We start from the raw sequence: 24,025 nt of genomic DNA on the forward strand, positions 1-24,025 counted from the left end.
GAGTGACTTGGAGTCCGCTACTTCCTATTCTTTTGTTAGCACTACTAATACATCTTTGCATCCTACAGGTGAGCCACACATGGCGGAGCCACGCCGGATCACTTTGCATGAGCAAGGAGCTCCGGATATCATACTTCAACCGTTGCAAGCAAGGTATCCTAACCTTGATCCAAACTTTGAATTGAAGAGTAGCTTGATAAATCTACTACCTAAGTATCATGGGTTGTCGGGTCAAGACCCCATCCGATATCTAAAGGATTTTCAAGTTGCTTGTTCTACAGCTCGAAGGCAAGGAGCCGATGAGGTGGCTGTCATGGTTTTTGCCTTCCCTTTCTCTCTTGAAGCGCAAACAAAGACATAGTTTTATTCGCTACCGGACTCTTCCCACCGGAGAAGACCGACTACATCCGGAAGGAGATTTTGGGTATAATGCAAAGAGACCAAGAGAGTTTGTACGAGTATTGGTCTCAGTTCAAGAGGCTATTGGAATCTTATCCACACCATGGAATGAACACTCACTTGCTCATTAGCTACTTCACCGGAGGTCTTTGTGTGGAAGATAAAAGATTGCTCACCGCTTCTAGTGGTGGTTCCCTTTCGAAAAACAAGACGGAGGGAGAAGCTTGGAATTTGATAAAGGATGTTGCCGAAGCTACACAACATACAAGGGTGAGAAGTAATCCTCTCAAGGGTGTGGTAGAACCGTCCCCTTCCGAATCAAGCCTAACCAAAGCACTTGGGGATATGACCACCATCCTCACGCAAATACAAAAGGATCAAAAGGAATTCTACTCCATCCAAGCCATCCAAGCTCCACCTCCGGTTGCTCAACTTGAAGGCCTTCCTAGGATTTGCGGTTTGTGCTATAGCACTACAAATTACACCGATCAATGCCATCAAATTCAAGAGGAACATGCCCTTGTAGTGGCCAATGTGAATTACAACAACCGTCCACCCTATCCTTCTCAAGGCCAAAACAACTACCCTCATGGTAGTAATCAACATCAAGGGTGGAGGGATAATGCACAAGGGAGCAATCAATACCAAAGATGGAACAACTCTTCTTCTCATCACAACAACAACCAATCTTCATCTCAATACCACCATAACAACACCAACTACCAAGCCAACCAAAATCACTCCAACCAAAACCAAAACAACTACACCAAGTACCAAGCACCACACTATAGACAACAATCCAACCGAACCTCTCCATCTCCCACCAATCAAGTTGACGAGCTTAGAGCCGCTATGGAGAAACGAGATGAGAGCAACAAGGCTCAATTTGATGCCTTGGGCGCTCAATTGGCTAACCTCACCAACATGCTTTCGAAGATGGTCATGTCAAACCAACCCCCCACCTCCAACAACAACACCAACCAACTCTCAAGCTCTTCTAACCTTCCATCCTAACCCCAACCAAACCCAAAGGGCAGTCTCAATGCCATCACTCTACGGTCGGGAACTACATTCGAAGAGATACCTCCAAGGGTCTTGGAGGACATTCATGAGGAAGAAGTGGTTGTTGAAGCTCCACATGAAGAGGGGAAGGCTGACAAAAGGCATGAGGAAGAAGGAGTAAACCTCAAGGAACCTGTTCATACCCTGGGTCGAGCTGTCCGACCTGGGATGTTCGACAGACAAAGCGACCGACCTCTTCAGGTCAGGACAACCCGACCTCTCCTCAAAGAGCTCGGCCAAGTCACAGGAAAGCCCAAACGAAGGGCCCAAATAGAGGAACGCGCCCCAAATCCAAGGGCAGCCCAAGCCCATAGAGATAAAGGCGATTCCCTTAAAGATGACCTCACTGAAAGATAAAGATAAGATAAGATAACTAACTTATCTTATCCGCAAGAGGCCACATCTCACCATTATAAATACACTGGAGCACCCAGGTATAACTCATACTCTGATTCTACTTAATACCTGCTTAATACCCTTGTTAACTTAAGCATCGGAGTCTCTTGTAGGTACCCCCCACCCTCCGGGGACGAAGGATCAGCACCACCACCAAGTCCAACAAGTCAGACACACCAGCTCCGGCCGATACCCACCTGCCGGACACATCGGTTCCGACCAACACAGACGATCTCATCTAAGTATTGACCTACAGTTTCAGGTAACCCTCAGAACATTAGCACCGTTGCCGGGGAACCTGGAAGTCATCCCATTGACATGGCAGATGACCATGACAACGACCACGATTCAGGTTTGGAAGACAGAACGTCGCATAAAAACGCAAACACAATACTCAAAGATACTCCAGAAACCAATGGAGACAAAAATTCATCAAATCCAGGAGTAATAGAAGCACTTCAAAATCGATTTGAGCAACTCGAGAAAGAAGCCCAACATCGACATGAAAAGAAAGAAGATCTACGCCGGGAGATAAGGCGACGCAGAGAACTAGAAGATAAGCTTGTAAAACTCGAAGCCGATCTTAAAACTAAAGCTACTCGATCATCCGCAGAAGATAGCTCTTAGAAAGATCAAGATCCATTCACCAGAGAAATTATGAAGACCAAAATTCCAAAAGATTTCAAGCTTCCGGATATGACTCTATATGACGGCACCTCGGACCCCAACCATCATCTCAACAACTTCAGAAGTAGAATGTACCTCACAGATGCCTCAGATGCAGTTCGCTGCAAAGCCTTTCCAACAACTCTCACCAAGACAGCCATTAAATGGTTTGACAACCTACCTCCAAAATCCATCTCAAGTTTCGACGATCTGGCCAAGAAGTTCCTGGCCTGATTCTCCATACAAAAGGACAAAGCCAAACACGCACCTAGCCTACTAGGGATCAAGCAAGGAGATCGGGAGAGCCTTCGCAACTACATGGAAAGATTCAACAAAACATGCATGGACATACAAAGTCTACCAACAGAGGCTACCATTATGGGCCTTATAAATGGCCTACGAGAAGGACCATTTAGCCAATCTATATCAAAGAGATACCCTACATCCTTAGACAAAGTACAAGAACGGGCACAAAAATACATCAACATGGAGGAAAACTCTCGACTTGGCGAAACCTCAAGGTTCGGTTCTGCCTACCGAGATAAAGAATCCAAGAAAAAGGAAGATCGCTCCGGAGAGAAAATAAAAAATATCATAACTATACTCCTCTTAGGGTATCCTTGGTAGATGTTTACAAAGAAGTCTGCCATACAGAGAAAAATCCCTCCAGCTCGGCCACTTAAAGGCAAAAGAGGAGGAGGAAATCGGAATGAATACTATGAGTATCACTGACTTCGAGGGCATTCCACCAACGAATGCTTCGACTTAAAAAATGTCATAGAAAAACTAGTAAGAGAAGGAAAGCTAGATCGGTTTTTGGCCAATCGGGATGACGAACCAAGAAAAAGAAGAAGGGATGAGGATGTTGGACGATCTGAACGATCACCTCGCACACCGGAAAGACACGTTCACATAATACACGATGGATTTGCCGGAGGAGGAATCTCCAAATCATCCCGAAAGTGACACCTCAAAGAAGTATACCACGTCGAAGGAAAAAAGGAAGCCCCAGACATCCCAGCAATCACGTTTACCAAGGAAGACGCATCTGGAATCATCTCGGGACACGATGACCCCATGGTCATTACGATCATACTGGCAAACGCCAACCTTCACCGTACATTAATTGACCAGGGAAGCTCTGTCGACATCTTATTCAAAACTGCCTTTGACAAACTCGGTCTAGACGAAAAAGAGCTAAGAGCATACCCGAACAGCCTGTTCGGACTAGGAGATGCCCCAGTTCAACCGCTGGGATACGTATTGCTGCATACAACCTTCGAAAAGGGGAACCAATCCAGAACACTCAAGATAGACTACATCATGGCCGACGTAAGCTCAGCCTACAATGCCTTAATAGGTCGGACAACGTTAAATTAACTCGGCGCAATAGTTTCAACCCCACATCTATATATGAAATTCCCAATTGCGGAAGGGATAGCTACGATAAAGGCAGATCAAAAAATGGCACGTCACTGTTATAACGAAAGCCTAAACCTCCGAGGTGAAGGAGGAGAGTTCCACACAATCGAGCTCGGTGGAGTTCAGAGGCGAGAAGAATTCCGACCACAACCCGAAGAAGAAGTAGAAAGAATCCAGATCGGAGACACCTCGGATAAAACAACTAATATTGGCACGATCCTGAAAGGAGACATAAAGGAATCACTAATACGGTTCCTACGAGATAATGTTGATCTCTTCGCATGGAAAGCTGCCGACATGCCAGGTATTGATCCCGAACTAATGAGCCACAAATTGGCAGTCTATCCGGGATCCCGGCCGGTACAACAAAGACGAAGAAAACTCGGACCAGAACGAGCTCAGGCTGTAGAAGAACAAGTACAAGCGCTACTTGAGTTCGGGTTCATAAGGGAAGTCAAATATCCACTATGGCTAGCAAACGTCATCTTGGTGAAAAAGTCAAATGGGAAGTGGTGAATATGCACCGACTACACCGACCTCAACAAAGCCTGCCCAAAAGACTCCTACCCACTCCCAAGCATCGACGCTCTAGTGGATGCTTCATCAGGATATAAGTATCTCTCGTTCATGGACGCATATTCAGGGTACAACCAAATCCCAATGTATTCTCCAGATCAAGAAAAAACCTCGTTCCTAACACCGAAAGCAAACTACTGTTACATCGTGATGCCTTTCGGTCTCAAGAACGCAGGAGCTACTTATCAAAGGCTAATGAATAAAGTTTTCTCAGATCACATCGGAAAAATCATGGAAGTTTATGTAGACGACATGTTGATAAAGACACAAAGCGAAGATACATTGTTATTCGACCTAACTCAAGTGTTTTACACTATCAGGAAACACAACATGCGGCTCAATCCCGCAAAATGCACCTTCGCAGTAGAAGCCGGCAAATTCTTGGGCTTCATGCTCACACAAAGGGGGATTGAAGCAAATCCAGACAAGTGTCGAGCCATACTCAACATGAAGAGCCCAACCTGTATCAAAGAAGTACAACAACTCAACGGAAGGTTGGCCGCTCTATCCCGATTCTTAGCAGGAGCTGCGATAAGATCTCTTCCCTTCTATGCTACTTTAAGAAAGGGAAAACAGTTTGAATGGACGACAGAATGTGAGCAAGCCATCCTAGACTTCAAGGAGTTCTTAGGACGGCCACCTATCCTATCTCGGCCACGAGAAGGAGAACCGCTCATATTATATCTCGCAGTAGGGAACCGGGCAATAGCCTCAGCACTAGTCAGAGAAGACGAACATGAGCAAAAACCCGTCTACTTCATTAGCAAAGCACTACAGGGATCCGAGCTGAACTACCAGAAAATAGAAAAGTTTGCCTACGCTCTGATCCTCACATCCCGGCGGCTTCGCCCATATTTCCAAGCGCATACCATTAAAGTTCGAACCAACCAACCCCTAAAAGGGATATTGCAGAAAATAGATCTAGCAGGAAGAATCCTACAATGGGCAATCGAGTTGTCCGAATTCGACCTCCAATACGAGGCGCGTACAGCAATCAAATCGCAACACCTGGCCGACTTTATCGCAGAATTTATAGACATCCCCGAAATCCCCATAGAATGGAACATATACGGAGACGGATCCTCGAATAAAACAGGAAGTGGTGCGGATGTGATAATTGAAAGCAACCAAGGAACTCAACTTGAGCTCTCCCTTAAATTCGGATTCCCGGCCTCAAACAACCAGGCAGAATACGAAGCACTATTAGCTAGTCTGAAGCTGGCTAGGGAGGTTGGAGCTCGGAAACTCAACATCTACAGTGACTCACAAGTCATCACCTCATAAATAACAAGAAGCTACCAAGCCAAAGATCCGACCATGAAAAAATATTTGGATAAAACCAAAGAACAGCTCGAACAACTCGGGGAATATAGGATCCACCACATACCTCGTGAGCAAAATGCCCGAGCTGACGCCCTTTCAAAATTAGCCAGCACCAAACCAGGGGGCAACAACAGAAGCCTCATCCAGGAGGTATTACAGAACCCGTCAATAGCGGAAGAAGAAAGAATCCTAGCCATAATAGGTCGGGATCAAGGATGGATGACCCCCATAATAAACTACCTCAAAACAGAAGAACTCCCTACAGATGAAAAGGAGGCAAAGAGGCTGAAAAGGGAGGCACAGTACTACACTATCATAAACAATACGCTGTACAAAAGAGGGATATCAACACCTTTACTAAAATGCGTACCAACTTCCAACACAAAGGAAGTCTTGGAGGAAGTACACAGCGGCATTTGTGGAAATCATCTCGGAGCGCAAGCTCTCACCAAAAAGATACTCCGGGCGGGATTCTATTGGCCAACTCTGCAAAAGGAGGCTACAGAATTTGTAAGGACATGTCCACCATGCCAGAAGCATGCCAACTTTCACATTGCCCCACCAGAAAAGCTCATCAGCGTGACCTCACCCTGGCCATTTGCGAAATGGGGACTCGACCTTCTCGGACCCTTCCCACAGGGATCGGGACAAGTAAAATTCCTCATAGTAGGAGTAGACTATTTCACAAAATGGATCGAGGCAGAACCCCTGGCCAACGCCACCGCTCAAAGAAGTCGAAAATTCCTATATAGGAACATTATTACGAGGTTCGGGGTACCATACTCCATCACCACGGACAACGGTACCCAATTTACAGAGGCAGGCTTCAGAAAATTGGTGGCCGACTTGAACATAAAACACCAGTTCACCTCCGTCGAACATCCCCAAGCCAATGGACAAGCCGAAGCGGCCAACAAAGTCATATTGGCTGGACTAAAGCGGAGGCTACAAGAAGCAAAGGGAGCCTGGGCCGAGGAACTTCCACAAGTCCTATGGGCGTATCAAACAACCCCCCATTCTACTACAAACGAATCACCATTCCGACTGGCATACGGAGCGGAGGCAATGATTCCAATAGAAATCGAAGAAGGATCTCCCCGAGTAGTCTACTACAATGAACGAGCAAACTCCCAACTTCAGAGAGAAGAGCTCGACTTGCTACCCAAAATCCAAGAAAGAGCTTGGATCAGGGAAGAAGCTCTAAAGCGACGAATGGCTTCCAGATATAATCAAAAGGTAGTGCCGAGAAGTTTTGCAGAGAATGATCTCATCCTAATCAGAAATGACATTGGAACAACTCGACCCGGAGAAGGAAAGCTGGCAGCAAACTGGAAAGGACCTTACCGAGTCATTGAAGTACTGGGGAAGGGCTACTACAGACTGTCCGAGCTTGATGGACGAGAGCTTCCTCGATCATGGCACGCCTGCAACCTAAGAAGGTACTACAGTTAGAAAAGGTAAAGGATCTCACTAAATGGATGTGCTCTTTTTCCTGAAAAGGTTTTTTAATGAGGCACCATGTCGAGACCTAGATCATACCCGACTTAAAGGAACAAGGAAATTCCCACATGTATATATTTGCATTTTTTCTTTGAATAAAGTTTATTTAGATATTCTACAAGATTCCAAGATGCATTAATCTGAAGTATTCATCATCCGATTATAAAGCAACAGGTCGGCAGAAAGTGAAAAATAAATTCACTGCGTGACCACGATAAAGACAATCGTCCGATAAAGGTGAAAACGCGATTCACCCAAAGGACGATCTAAAGACGCCAACCATTTTCTACAAATCGGCAAAGATGAACACAGAATAATGTAAGAAGTTATCGAAAGCAATCCAAAAAAAGAACCTGACGAGGTCTTACGGATAGCTAATATAATAACTTAAAGACTGGCTGACGTTCAGAAGTCGGACCAAGTCAACCCAAGTTATAAGTAAACCCTGGAAAGAGGTCTGGCCAACCCTATTAAAGAGGATTACTTTAACTTAGAAGGGCCTGACATAACAAAGTCAGCCCAAAACTAAAAAGGTATACAAGTAGTCCCTGAAAGAGATCTGACAAAGATCCAAGAAAGAGGACTACAAAAAATAACTTAAAGGAGACCGATATAACCAAGTCGGACTCCTACCATTAAAAAGTTATCAAAGTAATCCCTAGAAGAGACCTGACAAAGGTCCAAAAAAGAGGATTACAGAAATAACTTAAAGGAGACCGACATAACCAAGTCGGACTCCTATAACTAAAAAAGTTATACAAATAGTCCCTGAAAGAGATCTGACAAAGATCCAAGAAAGAGGACTACGAAAAATAACTTAAAGGAGACCGATATAACCAAGTCGGACTCCTACCATTAAAAAGTTATCAAAGTAATCCCTGGAAGAGACCTGACAAAGGTCCAAAAAGAGGATTACAGAAATAACTTAAAGGAGACCGACATAACCAAGTCGGACTCCTATCACTAAAAAAGTTATACAAGTAGTCCCTGAAAGAGATCTGACAAAGATCCAAGAAAGAGGACTACGAAAAATAACTTAAAGGAGACCGACATAACCAAATCGGACTCCTGCCACTAAAAAGTTATCAAAGTAATCCCTGGAAGAGACCTGACAAATGTCCAAAAAAGAGGATTACAGAAATAACTTAAAGGGGAACCAACGCAAAAGAACCACCAAGAAACAAGTTGGACCCATAAGTCACAAACCTCAAAGGATCCAAGCTACAAACAATAAAGCAAAGCAATCCGAAGAGGTCGAGATACAAGATTTCAAACATCAGAAGAAAACTGAAAAGATACCAAGTCAAAAAACTACCTCTGTTACTCCACAAAAGTTATAAGGCCCGGAAGGCCACCAAAACCTACCGTGAAGGGAAAGCGAGCTACCTTTTGTTTTTCAAAATAAAAAGTTGCTAAACAAGCAACTAGGAAATGTCAATGAAAAGTTTTAAAAGCCCACAAGCTGGGCCAACTATACATCCAGAAAAAGATCAGCAAACATCTGGAGCCTTCTTGGCAGCGTCAGGACAAGGGGAAGGAGGACTAGTCTGAAGGGGCACGACATCTACGGTTCCATCATCCCAGTTCAGAATCTGGCAATCCGGATCAGATGTAATGGGAGGAACAGAGGAGGTCGACACCTTAAGAGAAGGCACTGGGGGAGGATCAGCCTCATCATCATCCTGGTCATCAGGGACAATCTTACCATCCCTCACGACATTGTCCAGGCTGATGAGAGTCAAGTCGGCATCAGGAGCAACAACCCGAAACTGCTCCATCAGGTTCTCGGAGGTAGCAGTTACGCTACCCACAAGGTGACCTTGAAGCTCACCATAATTAACCCGAGCTATTTCTAAATCTTCCCGAAGATGCATCAATTCCCTATAAGCTGAGACATAGCTATCCTTATGTTTCAATGCCATGTCTTCGGCCAGCTTCAAAGAAGCAGCAAGGGCAATAGAGCTGGCCTTCTCACCCTCGAGCTCTTTCTCCACCTTCGCCAACTTCACCTCCAACTCCTCCTTCAGACCCTTGATTCGATCAAATTCCGACTTGGCCTCTTCCATAAAAGATTTTGTGGCATGAATCGGAATCCCCTGAATTGTTCGGAATATAGTGGCACCCATATGAGCCATCGTCACACTACTTTTAGTGATAAAATCCAGATGCTGAAGAAGAGAAACATCGTCCATAGAAAGCCCACCATAGGGGGCAATTTGCTGGTCGACAAACTTGATAGCATCAAAATCTGGGGCATCCAGGTTAAAGGGCTCGGATGACTTTTGCTTCTTACAAGGAGGGGCACCAAGAGCTGCAGCAGAAGATTGCGGAGGATCGACCAAGCGAACCCGAGGAATAGGAATTACTTTCCTCGGCCCGGGAGAACTAGGTACAGGAGGTTTAACTGGAACCTGGAAAGATCCCTCTCCGGCCGCCTTGGCCGAAATGTTTAAAGCAGCAGTTGCCTTCTTCGCCTTCTTGAAGGCCTTCATAGAGTCATTATTTTTCGACATCTCTGAAGAACACAAAATCAACCACAAAAGACAAATTACAACATGGAAGAAGAAAAAAGCTCGGAAAGCAAGTATAAAATAAAGCAGACAGTACCCAAAGCAGCCCGAACCAAAGATGGATCACTCAAAAATGTCTTCGTATCCAGATGGGGAGGCTTCCCCCACAAATCTTCAAGAACAACTACAAAGGCCCGCTTAACCTCACTAAGCATTTCCCACGTGTAACGTGGCACTCTTACATTCTTTTGCCACTCTAGAGGAAAAGCAAGCTCGTCATTTTCATCAAGAAAAAAGGGGCGGGCCCCCTCGACAGCTCGAACTTTAAAAAAGTAGTTCTTGAAGTCCTTAAAGGACTCGTCATACATCACAAACACTTTATGGCCCTGGGCAGACCGGAAAGAAACCCAAGAAGCCTTCTTTTTTGAAGAACCGCTAGGCTTGGCAGAAACAAACAAGTAAAGAAACAGAGTCTGGGAAGGTGTTACATCTAGTTCACGGCAGAGAAGTTGAAAAATTTTAATAAAACCCCAGGAATTGGGGTGAAGCTGGGATGGAGCTATATTACACGACCACAACAGGTCGGTTTCAAAAGCAGTAAAAGGAAAAGTAACATTCAACTGGCTGAAAAAGTATTCATAGGCATAGAAGAAGGGATGCCCCCTCTCAATGGAAGTCAGAAAGCACACTCTCTCGTCAGAATCAGAGGCAACAAGCTCGTAATCCTCCTCACGGGCAATGTTACCACAAATCCTATGGTGCTTCCTCAGCTCTGTGCAAAATTCAGCATCCACAACGGAAACACACAACAAAACAAGGGAGTCCAGCCAATCGGACATCCCCTCGGGAACTCTGGAAGACATCTCTACAATGTTATTGCGAGAGGACATGAGGCCAACTAAATCCTACAAGTAAGAAAAAAAGATAGGGCTTACTACAAATATCTTGGATAGGGAGAAAACAACTCGGTCAATACTTCTCAGATGATGAAACCACGAAAAGGAAAACCCCAAGACTCAAACCAAAGTCCTGGGGCATCCTTTGGAGGCAATAACAAAGCAAGGATTCAAGAAATTTCTACAGCTTACACCTCGACACTCATCAGAAAGAAAATAAAGTCTCAAAGGAAACAAAGGAAACACAAAGTCACCACCTTTCTACAGTCTATCAGCAAAAAGCATTATTAAACATAAAAAATGCCAAGCAAAAAATCACCAAAGACGCAAACTTTTTCAGAATCAAGCAAAAATCATCATCAAAGGCGCAACCAGAAGCGGCGACAACATGCAAAAGCCCTAAGAAAAGATTCAAGCAACGAGAAAAGCAAAAGACTCGCACCAAAAAAACGAAGAAAATCCAGAACACGCAAACAATCAGGCATGGTAAAAACAGAAAGATCCCAACTTTCTCTGAGCAAAATTCAAACTTTCTACCAACATATAAAAGAACAAAGGAAGAAAAATCGAACCTGGAGAAATAGAAGAAAAATCTTGAAAGGAGAGCCGAAGAGCAGAAGCAACAAAGCCACCCCTCGAAGCGAAAAACCGCAAAGATAGAAGGAGAAAATCTGGTAATCACCCCCTTCCACAGAGAGCAATGACAGAACAGACGTTGCAAGAAGAAGTTACGAAAGAAACAGAAAATGAGAGAGTAAAGGGAGAAGTTACGAAGAAAAGCGAAGAAGAGAAACCGTTTTTTGAGAAAATTCAAAATAAAAGCTAGGAGAAAACGGGGCAATTAATACCAATTAATGAAGGTACTAAACCCTTTTACGTTCCCAAAGCAAAGCGCTGATATAAAAACGCGCGCCTTTAGAGGAAAACGTTCGACATTCAAAAGATTCTACAAAAAGAAGAAATCGACAAAATGCTTGAGTTCGGCTTCGTCATGAAAGGACCGAAGTCAAAAACTCGACCTCAAACAGAAAGACCGAGCTCAAGCAGGGGCACTGTTCATACCCTGGGTCGAGCTGTCCGACCTGGGATGTTCGACAGACAAAGCGACCGACCTCTTCAGGTCAGGACAACCCGGCCTCTCCTCAAAGAGCTCGGCCAAGTCACAGGAAAGCCCAAACGAAGGGCCCAAATAGAGGAACGCGCCCCAAATCCAAGGGCAGCCCAAGCCCATAGAGATAAAGGCGGTTCCCTTAAAGATGACCTCACTGAAAGATAAAGATAAGATAAGATAACTAACTTATCTTATCCGCAAGAGGCCACATCTCACCATTATAAATACACTGGAGCACCCAGGTATAACTCATACTCTGATTCTACTTAATACCTGCTTAATACCATTGCTAACTTAATACTCTTGCAGGTACCCCCCACCTTCCGGGGACGAAGGATCAGCACCACCACCAAGTCCAACAAGTCGGACACACCAGCTCCGGCCGATACCCACCTGCCGGACACGTCGGTTCTGACCAACACAGACGATCTCATCCAAGATCGACCTACAATTTCAGGTAACCCTCGGAATAGAACCCAAAAGGAAAGCTATAGTGGATGAGTCCATCCCTATTCCATTCCCTTCCATGGTGAAGAAAGCAAAGAAAACACCGGAATTTGATTTGAACATGCTTCAAGTGTTCAAGAAGGTTGAGGTAACCACACCACTTCTTGATGCTATTCAACAAATTCCAAAGTATGTTCAATTTCTTCCTTGATGGAACCTATTCCAAAGAAATATGGTGACCCTAGGCCTTGTTTGGTGTCTTGTTGTTTTGGTGGACACACTTTTCATGATTGTATGTGTGACCTTGGAGCTTGTATAAGCATCATGCCACTTTCTATCTTTGTGCGGTTGAATTTAGCTCCACTAAAGAAGTCGGCGGTGAGGTTTGCTTTAGTCGATATAAGTGTGATCACAGTAACAGGGATAGCCGAATATGTACTTGTGGCGATCAAGGATTTGGTTTTTCCAGTTGACTTTTACATCCTTGAAATACCTCCAACAGAAAATAGAAGCTCTTCTTCCGTTATACTTGGTAGACCCTTCCTTAAGACCTCTAAATTCAAGTTAGATGCCTTCACCGGCACATATTCCTTTGAGGTTGGAGACAAGACTATCAAGTTCAATTTAGAAGAAGCCATGAAGCATCCTCCCGAAGAGCATTCCATTTTCCGATGTGATATAATCGATGAAGTGGTAGCGGAAGTGCGAGAAGAAGACCATAACAAGTTGTGCTACCATATTGTTGAAGTGACGGATGACCAAGAGGGTGAACATGAGAAAGTTGTTGAGAATGAACTCCGTGAGCTTGATGAAAAGGAACCTCAGCTTGAGGCAAAGAGTGAATTGAAGCCTCTTCCATCTCATTTGAAGTATGCTTTCTTAGAGGACAACCAAAAGTTTCTGGTCATTATTGCTAGTGAGCTTTCTAGTGAAGAAGAAGAAAAGCTCCTAGATGTTCTCAAAAATTACAAGAAGGCAATTGATTGGAGCCTAGCCGATATTGTGGGGATTGACTCTCGCAAGCGCATGCATCGTATATTTCTCCAAGAGGGAGCTAGGCCGGTTAGGCAACCACAAAGGAGGCTCAACCCAACCATCCTCGATGTGGTAAAGAAGGAGGTCACTAGGCTACTTGATGCGGGTATCATATACCCGATTTCTGACAGTGAGTGGGTTAGTCCGGTCCAGGTTGTTCCCAAGAAATCGGGCATCACTGTGGTTAAAAAGGATGACGGTGAAGTGGTCACCAAGAGAGTACAAAATGCATGGAGAGTGTGCATCGATTATAGAAGGTTGAATGCCGCTACAAGGAAGGACCACTACCCTTTGCCCTTTATCAATCAGACGTTGGACCGTTTGGCGGGTAAATCCCATTACTGCTTTCTTGATGGATTCACTGGTTACTTCCAGATTCACATTGCTCCTGAAGATCAGGAAAAGACCACATTCACTTGCCCTTTTGGCACCTTTGCCTACAAAAGGATGCCATTTGGACTATGTAATGCACCTGCTACTTTTCAACGGTGCATAACCAGTGTCTTTTCTGATCTAATGGAGAATTGTCTGGAAGTCTTTATGGATGACTTCAGTGTTTATGGAACTTCATTTGATTGTTGCTTAGAGAACTTGGCCATGGTCTTAGCTAGATGTGTTGACACTAACCTTGTCTTGAATTTTGAGAAATGCCACTTTATGGTAAGACAGGGTATAGTGTTAGGACATGTAGTATCTCATGGAGGAATTTTTGTAGACCCGGCCAAGGTTGATGTTATCACCACTTTACCTCACCCCTCATCTGTGAGGGAGGTCTGCTCATTTTTAGAACATGCAGGATTCTATAGGCGCTTTATCAAAGATTTCAGCAAGATTACTTTGCCATTGTCGTGCCTACTCCAAAAAGATATGGACTTTTAGTTTGACAGTGAATGTGTGAAAGCTTTTGAAGAGCTAAGGAGAGCTCTTACCATGGCACCGATTGTGCGAGGCCCCAACTGGACGTTGGCATTTGAGATAATGTGTGATGCATCAAACCATGCTATAGGTGCCGTGCTTGCACAGCGCGATGGTAAACTCCCTTATGTCATTGCATACTCTTCTAAAACACTTGATGCAGCACAATCCAACTATACCACTACTGAAAAGGAACTCCTAGCTATTGTTCATGCTCTAGATAAATTCAGATCTTATTTGCTACGATCAAACATAGTGGTATACACGGACCATGCATCTTTGAAATACTTATTGTCAAAGAACGAGTCAAAACCTAGACCCATACATTGGATCTTGCTTTTGCAAGAGTTTGACATTGAGATTAGGGACTGGAGTGGATCTTAAAACTTGGTTGCGGATCATTAAGCTGCCTTGAGAATTTAAAATCTGATCCATTTCCAATCAATGACTCATTCCCATTGGATAGTTGGTGCACGAAATTGCAATCACACTTTTGCAATTCCGCACAACTAACCAACAAGTGCACTGGGTCGTCCAAGTAATACCTTACGTGAGTAAGGGTCGATCCCACGGAGATTGTCGGCTTGAAGCAAGCGATGGTTGTCTTGTAACTCTTAGTCAGGATATCAATAATTATCAGGTTTAATTGTGAAAAGTAAAAGAACATGAAATAAGTACTTGTTTTGTAGTAATGGAGAACAGGTTGAGGTTTTGGAGATGCTCTATTTTCTGAATCTCTGCTTTCCTACTGTCTTCTTCTTCAAGCACGCAAGGCTCCTTCCATGGTAAGCTATATGTAGGGTTTCACTGTTGTCAATGGCTACCTCCCATCCTCTCAGTGAAAATGTTCAACGCGCTCTGTCACAGCACGGATATTCATCTGTCGGTTCTCAATCAGGTTGGAATAGAATCCAGTGATTCTTTTGCGTCTGTAACTAACGCCCAGCCTTCAGGAGTTTGAAGCTCGTCACAGTCATTCAATCATTGAATCCTACTCAGAATACCACAGACAAGGTTTAGACCTTCCGGATTCTCTTGAATACCGCCATCAATTCTTGCTTATACCACAAAGATTCTGATTAAGGAATCCAAGAGATATCTACTCAATCTAAGGTAGAACGGAGGTGGTTTTCAGGCACACGTTCATAGGTGAGAATGATGATGAGTGTCACGGATCATCACATTCATCAAGTTTAGGAACAAATGATATCTTAGAATAGAAACAAGCGTGATTGAATGAAAAACAGTAGTAATTGCATTAATCCATCAAGACACAGCAGAGCTCCTCACCCCCAACCATGGGGTTTAGAGACTCATGCCGTAGAAGATACAATGTAAAAATGTGTAAAGTGTCATGAGGTAGTGATACAATATCAAAAGGTCCTATTAATAGTGAACTAGTAACCTAGGGTATACAGAAATGAGTAAATGACGTAAAAATCCACTTTCGGGGTCCACTTGGTGTGTGCTTGGGCTGAGCATTGAGGCTTTCATGTGTAGAGACTTTTTTTGGAGTTAAATTCCAGCTTTTATGCCAGTTTGGGCGTTTAACTCCAATTTTTGTGCCAGTTCCGGCATTAAACGCCGGGAATTCTGAAGCTGATTTGCAACGCCGGTTTGGGCCATCAAATCTCGGGCAAAGTATGAACTATTATACATTTCTGGAAAGCACAAGATGTCTACTTTCCAACGCAATTGAGTCCGCGCCAATTGGACTTCTCTAGCACCAGAAAATCCACTTCGACTGCAGGGAGGTCAGAATCTAACAGCATCTGCAGTCCTTTTCAGCCTCTGAATTAGATTTTTGCTCAGGTTCCTCAATTTCAGCCAGAAAATACCTGAAATCACAGAAAAACACACAAACTCATAGTAAAGCCCAGAAAAGTGAATTTTAACTAAAAACTAATAAAAATGTAATAAAAACTAACTAAAATACACTAAAAACATACTAAAAATAATGCCAAAAAGCGTATAAATTATCCGCTCATCACAACACCAAACTTAAATTGTTGCTTGTCCCCAAGCAACTGAAAATCAAAATAGAATAAAAAGAAGAGAATATACTATAGACTCCAAAATATCAAAGAAACTTAGCTCCAATTAGATGAGCGGGACTAGTAGCTTTTTTCTTCTGAATAGTTTTGGCATCTCACTTTATCCTTTGAAGTTTAGAATGATTGGCATCTATAGGAACTTAGAACTCAGAGAGTGTTATTGATTCTCCTAGTTAAGTATGATGATTCTTGAACATAGCTACTTTATGAGTCTTGGCTGTGGCCCAAAGCATTCTGTCTTCCAGTATTACCACCGGATACATACATGCCACAGACACATGACTGGATGAACCTTTTCAGATTGTGACTCAGCTTTGCTAGAGTCCCCAATCAGAGGTGTCTAGGGTTCTTAAGCACACTCTTTTTGCCTTGGATCACTTTAAAATTTTTTTTTTGACTGCTTTTTCTTGCTTCAAGAATCAATTTGATGATTTTTCAGATCCTCAATAACACTTCTCCTTTTCCATCATTCTTTCAAGAGCCAACAAGTTTAACATTCTTTAATCAACAAATTCAAAAGACATATGCACTGTTCAAGCATTCATTCAGAAAACAAAAATTATTGTCACCACATCAAACTAATTCAACTAGTTTCAGAGATGAATTCGAAATCATGTACTTCTTGTTCTTTTGTGATTAGAGCATTTTTCATTTAAGAAAGGTGATGGATTCATAGGACATTTATAGCTTTAAGACATGAACTTTAAATTTTATTAATCATGAATTAAGAACAAGACTCAAAAATAGATATAAGATAAGACTAATAGTAATAGAAAACAAAATTTTAAATGACTCTAAAATAGACTCCTAATGATATAGATTATCACAGAGTTAGGACTCAATAACCTTGATCTTGAGAAGTGGATGCTCCCTCAACTTGTGGGGTATTTGACCCTTCAAGGGAGAGCTTCTGGCGCTTCAGCTCCTGTAGCTCACGCCCCCTGCTTCTCTTGTTCCTTCAGCAATTTGCAGAGCATGCAGTTTTGATTCTGCTGTTCTTCCTTAATTTGTTCCATAGCTTCTTGCAGCTTGGCAACAGATGCTTCTAGACGAGTCCAGTAGTCAATTTCAGGAAGTTCAGGGAGGAACTCATGCGCCCTCCTTTTGATAGAGTTATCTTGCATTTGTCCTTCCATTGACCTCTTCGTGATTGGGTGCTCAATTGGGATGAATTCATCTACTCCCATCCTCACCCCAGCATCTTTACATAGCAAGGAGATTAAGCTTGGGTAAGCCAGTCTGGCTTCAGTGGAGTTCTTGTTTGCAATTGTGTAAATCTCACAAGCAATCAGATGATGAATCTCCACTTCTTTTCCCAGCATAATGCAATGAATCATCACTGCTCTCTTGATAGTAACCTCAGAACGGTTACTAGTGGGCAAGATAGAATGCCCTATGAAATCCAACCAGCCTCTTGCAACTGGTTTGAGATCTCCCCTCTTGAGTTGGTTTGGGACACCTTTTGAATTGGTCATCCACTTGGTTCTAGGGAGGCATATGTCCTCTAGAACTTGATCCAACCCCTTATCTACTCTCACCATTCTCCTATTAAAGGATTCAGGATCATCTTGTAGTTGAGGCAATTTGAAGACCTCTCTTATTTTGTCCAGATGGAAGTAAATAATTCTCCCTCTGACCATGGTTCTGTAGGTATGAAAAGTGGTTCTAGTCATTCTCTACTTATCTGTCAGCCACAGATTTAAGTAGAATTCCTGAACCATATTTCTTTCAACCTTTGTCTCAGGGTTGGTTAGAACTTCGCATCCTCTGTTTTGAATTTGCTCTTGGATCTCCGGATATTCATCTTCTTTCAGATCAAATTTCACTTCCGGGATCACTGACCTTAGACCCATTATTTTGTGGTAATGGTCTGCATGTTCTTTGGTTAAGAACCTCTCTTGACTCCAAAGGTCCTTTGGAGCATTCTCTTTCTTGCCTCTTGAATTGGTTTGTTTTCCTTTAGGAGCCATGATCTTGATGTGCCTTAGCTTAGTGATCACGGAAAAATACACCAAACTTAGAGGTTTGCTTGTCCTCAAGCAAAAAAGAAAGGAAAGAGGAGAGAGAGGAGGAAAGCAAATTCGAATGGTGGGGAAAGGGGAATGGCCAAACGTGTATTTATAAGGGAGGGGGAAAGGGGAATGGCCAAACGTGTATTTATAAGGGAGGGGGAGAGATTTCGAAAATTTTGAAGGAGATTTGAGAAGATATGGAAAGAATTTGAGAGATATTTGAGTTTCTGAAGAAGATTTGGAAAGGATTTGAAAGAGATTTGAAGAATGATTTTAATTTTTGAAAATTTGAAGGTGAATGATGAAAGTTTGAAATGTGTTTATGTAGAAAATTATGGATCAAAACAGGAAAGTTTGAAAAAAAAATTTGAAGTGGAATGCAAAATCTCTGTCCCCCACCTATCTGGCGTTAAACGCCCAGAATGGTATCCATTCTGGCGTTTAACGCCCAAATGTTGGCCAATTTGGGCATTTAACGCTCAGCCAGGTACCCTGGCTGGCATTAAACGCCAGAAACCCCTTCATCACTGGGCGTTTTGCTAAACGCCCAGGATGCTGCACGCCTGGCGTTAAACGCCCAGAATGGTGCCCATTCTGGCGTTTAACGCCCAAAATGGTACCTTTACTGGCGTTAAACGCCCAGAATGGTACCCATTCTGGCGTTTAACGCCAGAGTATCCCTTACTGGTGTTTTTTCGCCAGCAAGCTCCTTTTCTCTGCTTTTTGCACTGAATCCTTCTGTAACTCTGTGAATTCCTTCAATTTTGATGATCGCCCTTTGAGAATATGTATCAAACTTTTATTAAACAAAACAGATAACCTGCTAATGACTGGGTTGCCTCCCAGCAAGCGCTTCTTTATTGTCTTTAGCTGGACCTTCACTGAGAATCATTCAAGCCTCAGTTTTGAGCATTCTTGCTCAAAATTGCTTTCAAGATAATGTTTGATCCTCTGTCCATTAACAATGAACTTTTTGTCAGAATCAATATCCTGAAACTCAACATATCCATATGGTGACACTCCTGTAATCACATACGGACCCCTCCACCTGGAATTAAGTTTTCCTGGGAATAGTCTGAGCCTAGAGTTGAAGAGCAGAACTTTTTGTCCTGGCTCAAAGACTCTGGATGACAACTGCTTGTCATGCCACTTCTTTGCCTTTTCCTTATAAATTTTTGCATTTTCAAAGGCACTGAGTCTAAATTCATCTAGCTCATTTAGATGGAGTAATCTTTTTTCACCAGCTAGCTTAGCATCCAGGTTTAGGAATCTGGTTGCCCAGTAGGCTTTATGTTCCAGTTCCACGGGCAGATGACAGGCCTTGCCATACACAAGTTAGTATGGAGAGGTTCCTATAGGAGTCTTGAATGCTGTTCTGTATGCCCACAGAGCATCATCCAAGCTCTTTGCCCAATCCTTTCTAAGGGCAATTACAGTCCGTTCTAGGATTCTTTTTAGCTCTCTGTTAGAGACTTTAGCTTGCCCATTTGTCTGTGGATGATACGGAGTTGCTACTTTGTGGCTAATTCCATATCGGACCATAGCAAAGTACAGCTGTTTATTGCAGAAATGAGTGCCCCCATCACTGATTAGTACTCTGGGAACACCAAACCTGCTGAAGATATATTTCTGAAGGAATTTCAGCACGGTCTTAGTATCATTAGTGGGTGTAGCAATTGCTTCTACCCATTTAGATACATAGTCCACTGCCACCAGAATGTAAGTGTTTGAGTATGATGGTGGGAACAGACCCATGAAGTCAATACCCCATACATCAAACAATTCAATCTCCAAGATCCCTTGTTGAGGCATGGCGTACCCATGAGGCAAGTTACCAGCTCTTTGGCAACTATCATAGTTACGCACAAACTCTCGGGCATCTCTATAGAGAGTAGGCCAGTAGAAGCCACATTGGAGGACCTTAGTGGCTGTTCGCTCACTTCCGAAATATCCACCATACTGTGATCCATGGCAATGCCACAGGATCTTTTGTGCTTCCTCTCTAGGTACACATCTGCGGATCATTTCGTCTGCACATCTCTTAAAGAGATATGGTTCATCCCATAGGTAGTACTTGACATCTGAAATTAATTTCTTTCTTTGCACCCTGCTGTACTCCTGGGGTATGAACCTCACAGCTTTATAATTTGCAATATCTGCAAACCATGGAGCTTCCTGAATGGCAAAAAGTTGTTCATCTGGAAATGTCTCAGAGATCTCAGCAGAAGGGAGGGACGCCCCAGCTACTGGTTCTATTCGGGATAGATGATCTGCCACTTGGTTCTCTGTCCCTTTTCTGTCTCTTATTTCTATATCAAACTCTTGCAGAAGTAGCACCCACCTTATGAGCCTGGGTTTTGAATCCTGCTTTGTGAGTAAGTATTTAAGAGCAGCATGGTCAGTATACACAATCACTTTTGACCCTGCTAAATAGGATCTAAACTTGTCAATGGCATAGACCACTGCAAGTAACTCTTTTTCTGTGGTTGTGTAATTCTTCTGTGCATCATTTAGAACACGGCTAGCATAATAAATGACGTGCAGAAGCTTGTTATGCCTCTGTCCCAACACTGCACCAATGGCATGGTTACTGGCATCACACATTAGTTCGAATGGCAATGTCCAGTCTGGTGCAGAGATGACTGGTGCTGTGACCAATTTGGCTTTCAGGGTCTCAAATGCTTGCAGACACTGTGTGTCAAACACAAATGGTGTGTCAGCAGCTAGCAGGTTACTTAGAGGTTTTGTAATTTTTGAAAAATCTTTTATAAACCTTCTGTAGAATCCTGCATGCCCTAGAAAGCTTCTGATTGCCTTAACATTGGCAGGTGGTGGTAATTTTTCAATTACCTCTATCTTTGCTTTATCCACCTCTATTCCCTTGCTTGAAATTTTGTGCCCAAGGACAATTCCTTCAGTCACCATAAAGTGACATTTCTCCCAGTTTAAGACCAGGTTTGTCTCTTGGCACCTTTTTAGGACAAGTGCTAGATGGTTAAGACAGGAGCTGAATGAGTCTCCATATACTGAGAAGTCATCCATGAAGACTTCCAGAAACTTCTCCACCATATCAGAGAAGATGGATAGCATGCATCTCTAAAAAGTTGCAGGTGCATTACACAGACCAAAAGGCATTCTTCTGTAGGCAAACACGCCAGAAGGGCAAGTGAATGCTGTTTTCTCTTGGTCCTGAGGATTTACTGCAATTTGCTTGTAACCTGAATAGCCATCCAAAAAGCAGTAATAATCATGACCAGCTAGTCTTTCTAGCATTTGGTCTATGAATGGTAAAGGAAAATGATCCTTTCTGGTTGCTGTATTGAGCCTTCTGTAGTCAATAAACATACGCCACCCTGTAACTGTTCTTGTAGGAACCAGTTCATTCTTTTTATTATGAACCACTGTCATGCCTCCCTTCTTGGGGACAACTTGGACAGGGCTCACCCAGGGGCTATCAGAAATAGGATAAAAAATCCCAGCCTCTAGTAATTTAGTGACCTCTTTCTGCACCACCTCCTTCATGGCTGGATTGAGCCGCCTTTGTGGTTGAACCACTGGTTTGGCATTATCCTCCAATAGGATCTTGTGCATGCATCTTGCTGGGCTAATGCCCTTAAGATCACTTATGGACCACCCAAGAGCTGTCTTGTGTGTCCTTAGCACTTGAATTAGTGCTCCCTCTTCCTGTGGATTTAAAGCAGAGCTTATGATCACTGGAAAAGTGTCACCCTCTCCCAGAAATGCATACTTCAGGGATGGTGGTAGTGGTTTGAGCTCAGGTTTCAGAGGCTTATCCTCTTCCTGAGGAATTTTCAAAAATTCTTTTGTTTCCTTTGGTTCCTCCTGATCAGGCTGAACATCCTTGAAGATGTCCTCTAGCTCTGATTCTAGACTTTCAGTCATATTGATCTCTTCCACCAAAGAGTCAATAATGTCAGCGCTCATGCAGTCATTTGATGTGTTTGGATGCTGCATAGCTTTGACAGCATTCAACTTGAACTCATCCTCATTGACTCTCAGGGTTACTTCCCCTTTTTGTACGTCAATAAGAGTTCGTCCAGTTGCTAGGAAAGGTCTTCCTAGGATGAGAGTTGCACTCTTGTGCTCCTCCATTTCCAGCACTACAAAGTCAGTTGGAAAGGCGAATGGCCCAACCTTAACAATCATGTCCTCAATTATGCCTGATGGATATTTAATGGAGCCATCAGCAAGTTGGAGACATATCCGGGTTGGTTTGACTTCTTCAGTCAACCCAAGCTTTCTGATAGTGGATGCAGGTATTAGATTGATACTTGCTCCAAGGTCACACAGGGCTATCTTGGTGCAAGCACCTTCTAATGTGCATGGTATCATAAAGCTTCCTGGATCTTGAAGCTTTTCTGGTAAGCTTTTCAGAATGACTGCACTGCATTCTTCAGTGAGAAACACTTTTTCAGTTTCTCTCCAATCCTTCTTATGACTTAAGATCTCTTTCATGAACTTAGCATAAGAAGGTATTAGCTCAAGTGCCTCCACAAACGAAATCTTTATTTCAAGAGTCCTTAGATAGTCTGCAAAGCAGGCAAATTGCTTATCCTGTTTCGCTTGGCGGAGTTTCTAAGGATAAAGCATCTTGGCTTTATATTCTTCAACCTTAGTTGCTGCAGGTTTATTCCTTACAGAGGTGGTTGGAAAAGCCTTTTTAGAGGGGTAACTATCAGCACTCTCAGGTGTCTGATTCCTCATTGGCGTTTGAACGCCAGGATTGGGTGAGGAATGGGCGTTTAACCCCCAACTTTTTCCCTTTTTCTGGCGTTTGAACGCCAGAACTGGGCAAGGAATGGGCGTTTAACGCCAGCTTTTCCCCCCTTTCTGGCGTTTGAATGCCAGGAGTATTCCTCTTTGGGCTCTTACTGTCCTCAAAGAGATTTTGGGCAGTGGTTTGGTTATCCTCTGTCAATTGTTCCTTTCTTGGCTTTTTGCTACTTTGAGCAGTGTTATTCAATGTCTTCCCACTCCTCAGTTGAACTACTTGGCATTCTTCTGTTATCTGTTTCGATAACTGCTATTTTGTCTGATTCAACCGTGATTCTATGTTCTTGTTGGCAATTTTAGTTTTTTGGAGCATCTCTTTAAATTTTGCCAACTGTTTTGTCATCAGGAGTAATTGCTGATCAAGCTCAACAATCTGTTCTTGAGGATTAGGATCAGTAGCTACTGCCATAGCTTCTTCTTTTGTAGAGGGCTCACTGCTAGAGTACAAATGTTGATTTCTAGCAACAGTATCTATGAGTTCTTGAGCCTCTTCAATCGTCTTCCTCATATGTATAGATCCACCAGCTGAGTGGTCTAGAGACATCTGAGCTTTTTCTGTAAGCCCATAGTAGAAAATGTCTAACTGTACCCACTCTGAAAACATTTCAGAGGGGCATTTTCTTAGCATACCTCTATACCTCTCCCAGGCATTATAAAGGGATTCATTATCCTCTTGTTTAAAGCCTTGGATGTCCAGCCTTAGCTGTGTCATCTTTTTTGGAGGGTAAAATTGATTCAGGAATTTGTTTGATAACTGTCTCCATGTTTTTATGCTTGCTGTGGGTTGGTTATTCAACCACCTCTTAGCTTGATCTTTTACAGCAAATGAAAACAGTAATAATCTGTAGACATCCTGATCCACCTCTTTATCACGTACTGTGTCAGCAATTTGTAAGAACTGTGCCAG

General features: G+C 43.1%; 1 protein-coding gene across 1 annotated transcript; it reads left to right on the plus strand.

The window, feature by feature from the left end:
• The first annotated feature begins 429 nt into the window (after positions 1–429).
• Positions 430–1,413, plus strand: LOC130975070 (uncharacterized). The gene has a single exon (XM_057899902.1). The coding sequence runs from the start codon at positions 430–432 to the stop codon at positions 1,411–1,413; it is 984 nt and encodes a 327-aa protein (XP_057755885.1).
• The last annotated feature ends 22,612 nt before the right edge of the window (positions 1,414–24,025 follow it).

This window comes from Arachis stenosperma, chromosome 4, assembly GCF_014773155.1.
Source record: "Arachis stenosperma cultivar V10309 chromosome 4, arast.V10309.gnm1.PFL2, whole genome shotgun sequence".
Classification (NCBI taxonomy): Eukaryota; Viridiplantae; Streptophyta; class Magnoliopsida; order Fabales; family Fabaceae; genus Arachis; species Arachis stenosperma.

Coding starts and splice junctions, on each gene's coding strand:
- LOC130975070 (XM_057899902.1), top strand. CDS start 430: ATGCAAAGAGACCAAGAGAGTTTGTACGAGTATTGGTCTCAGTTCAAG.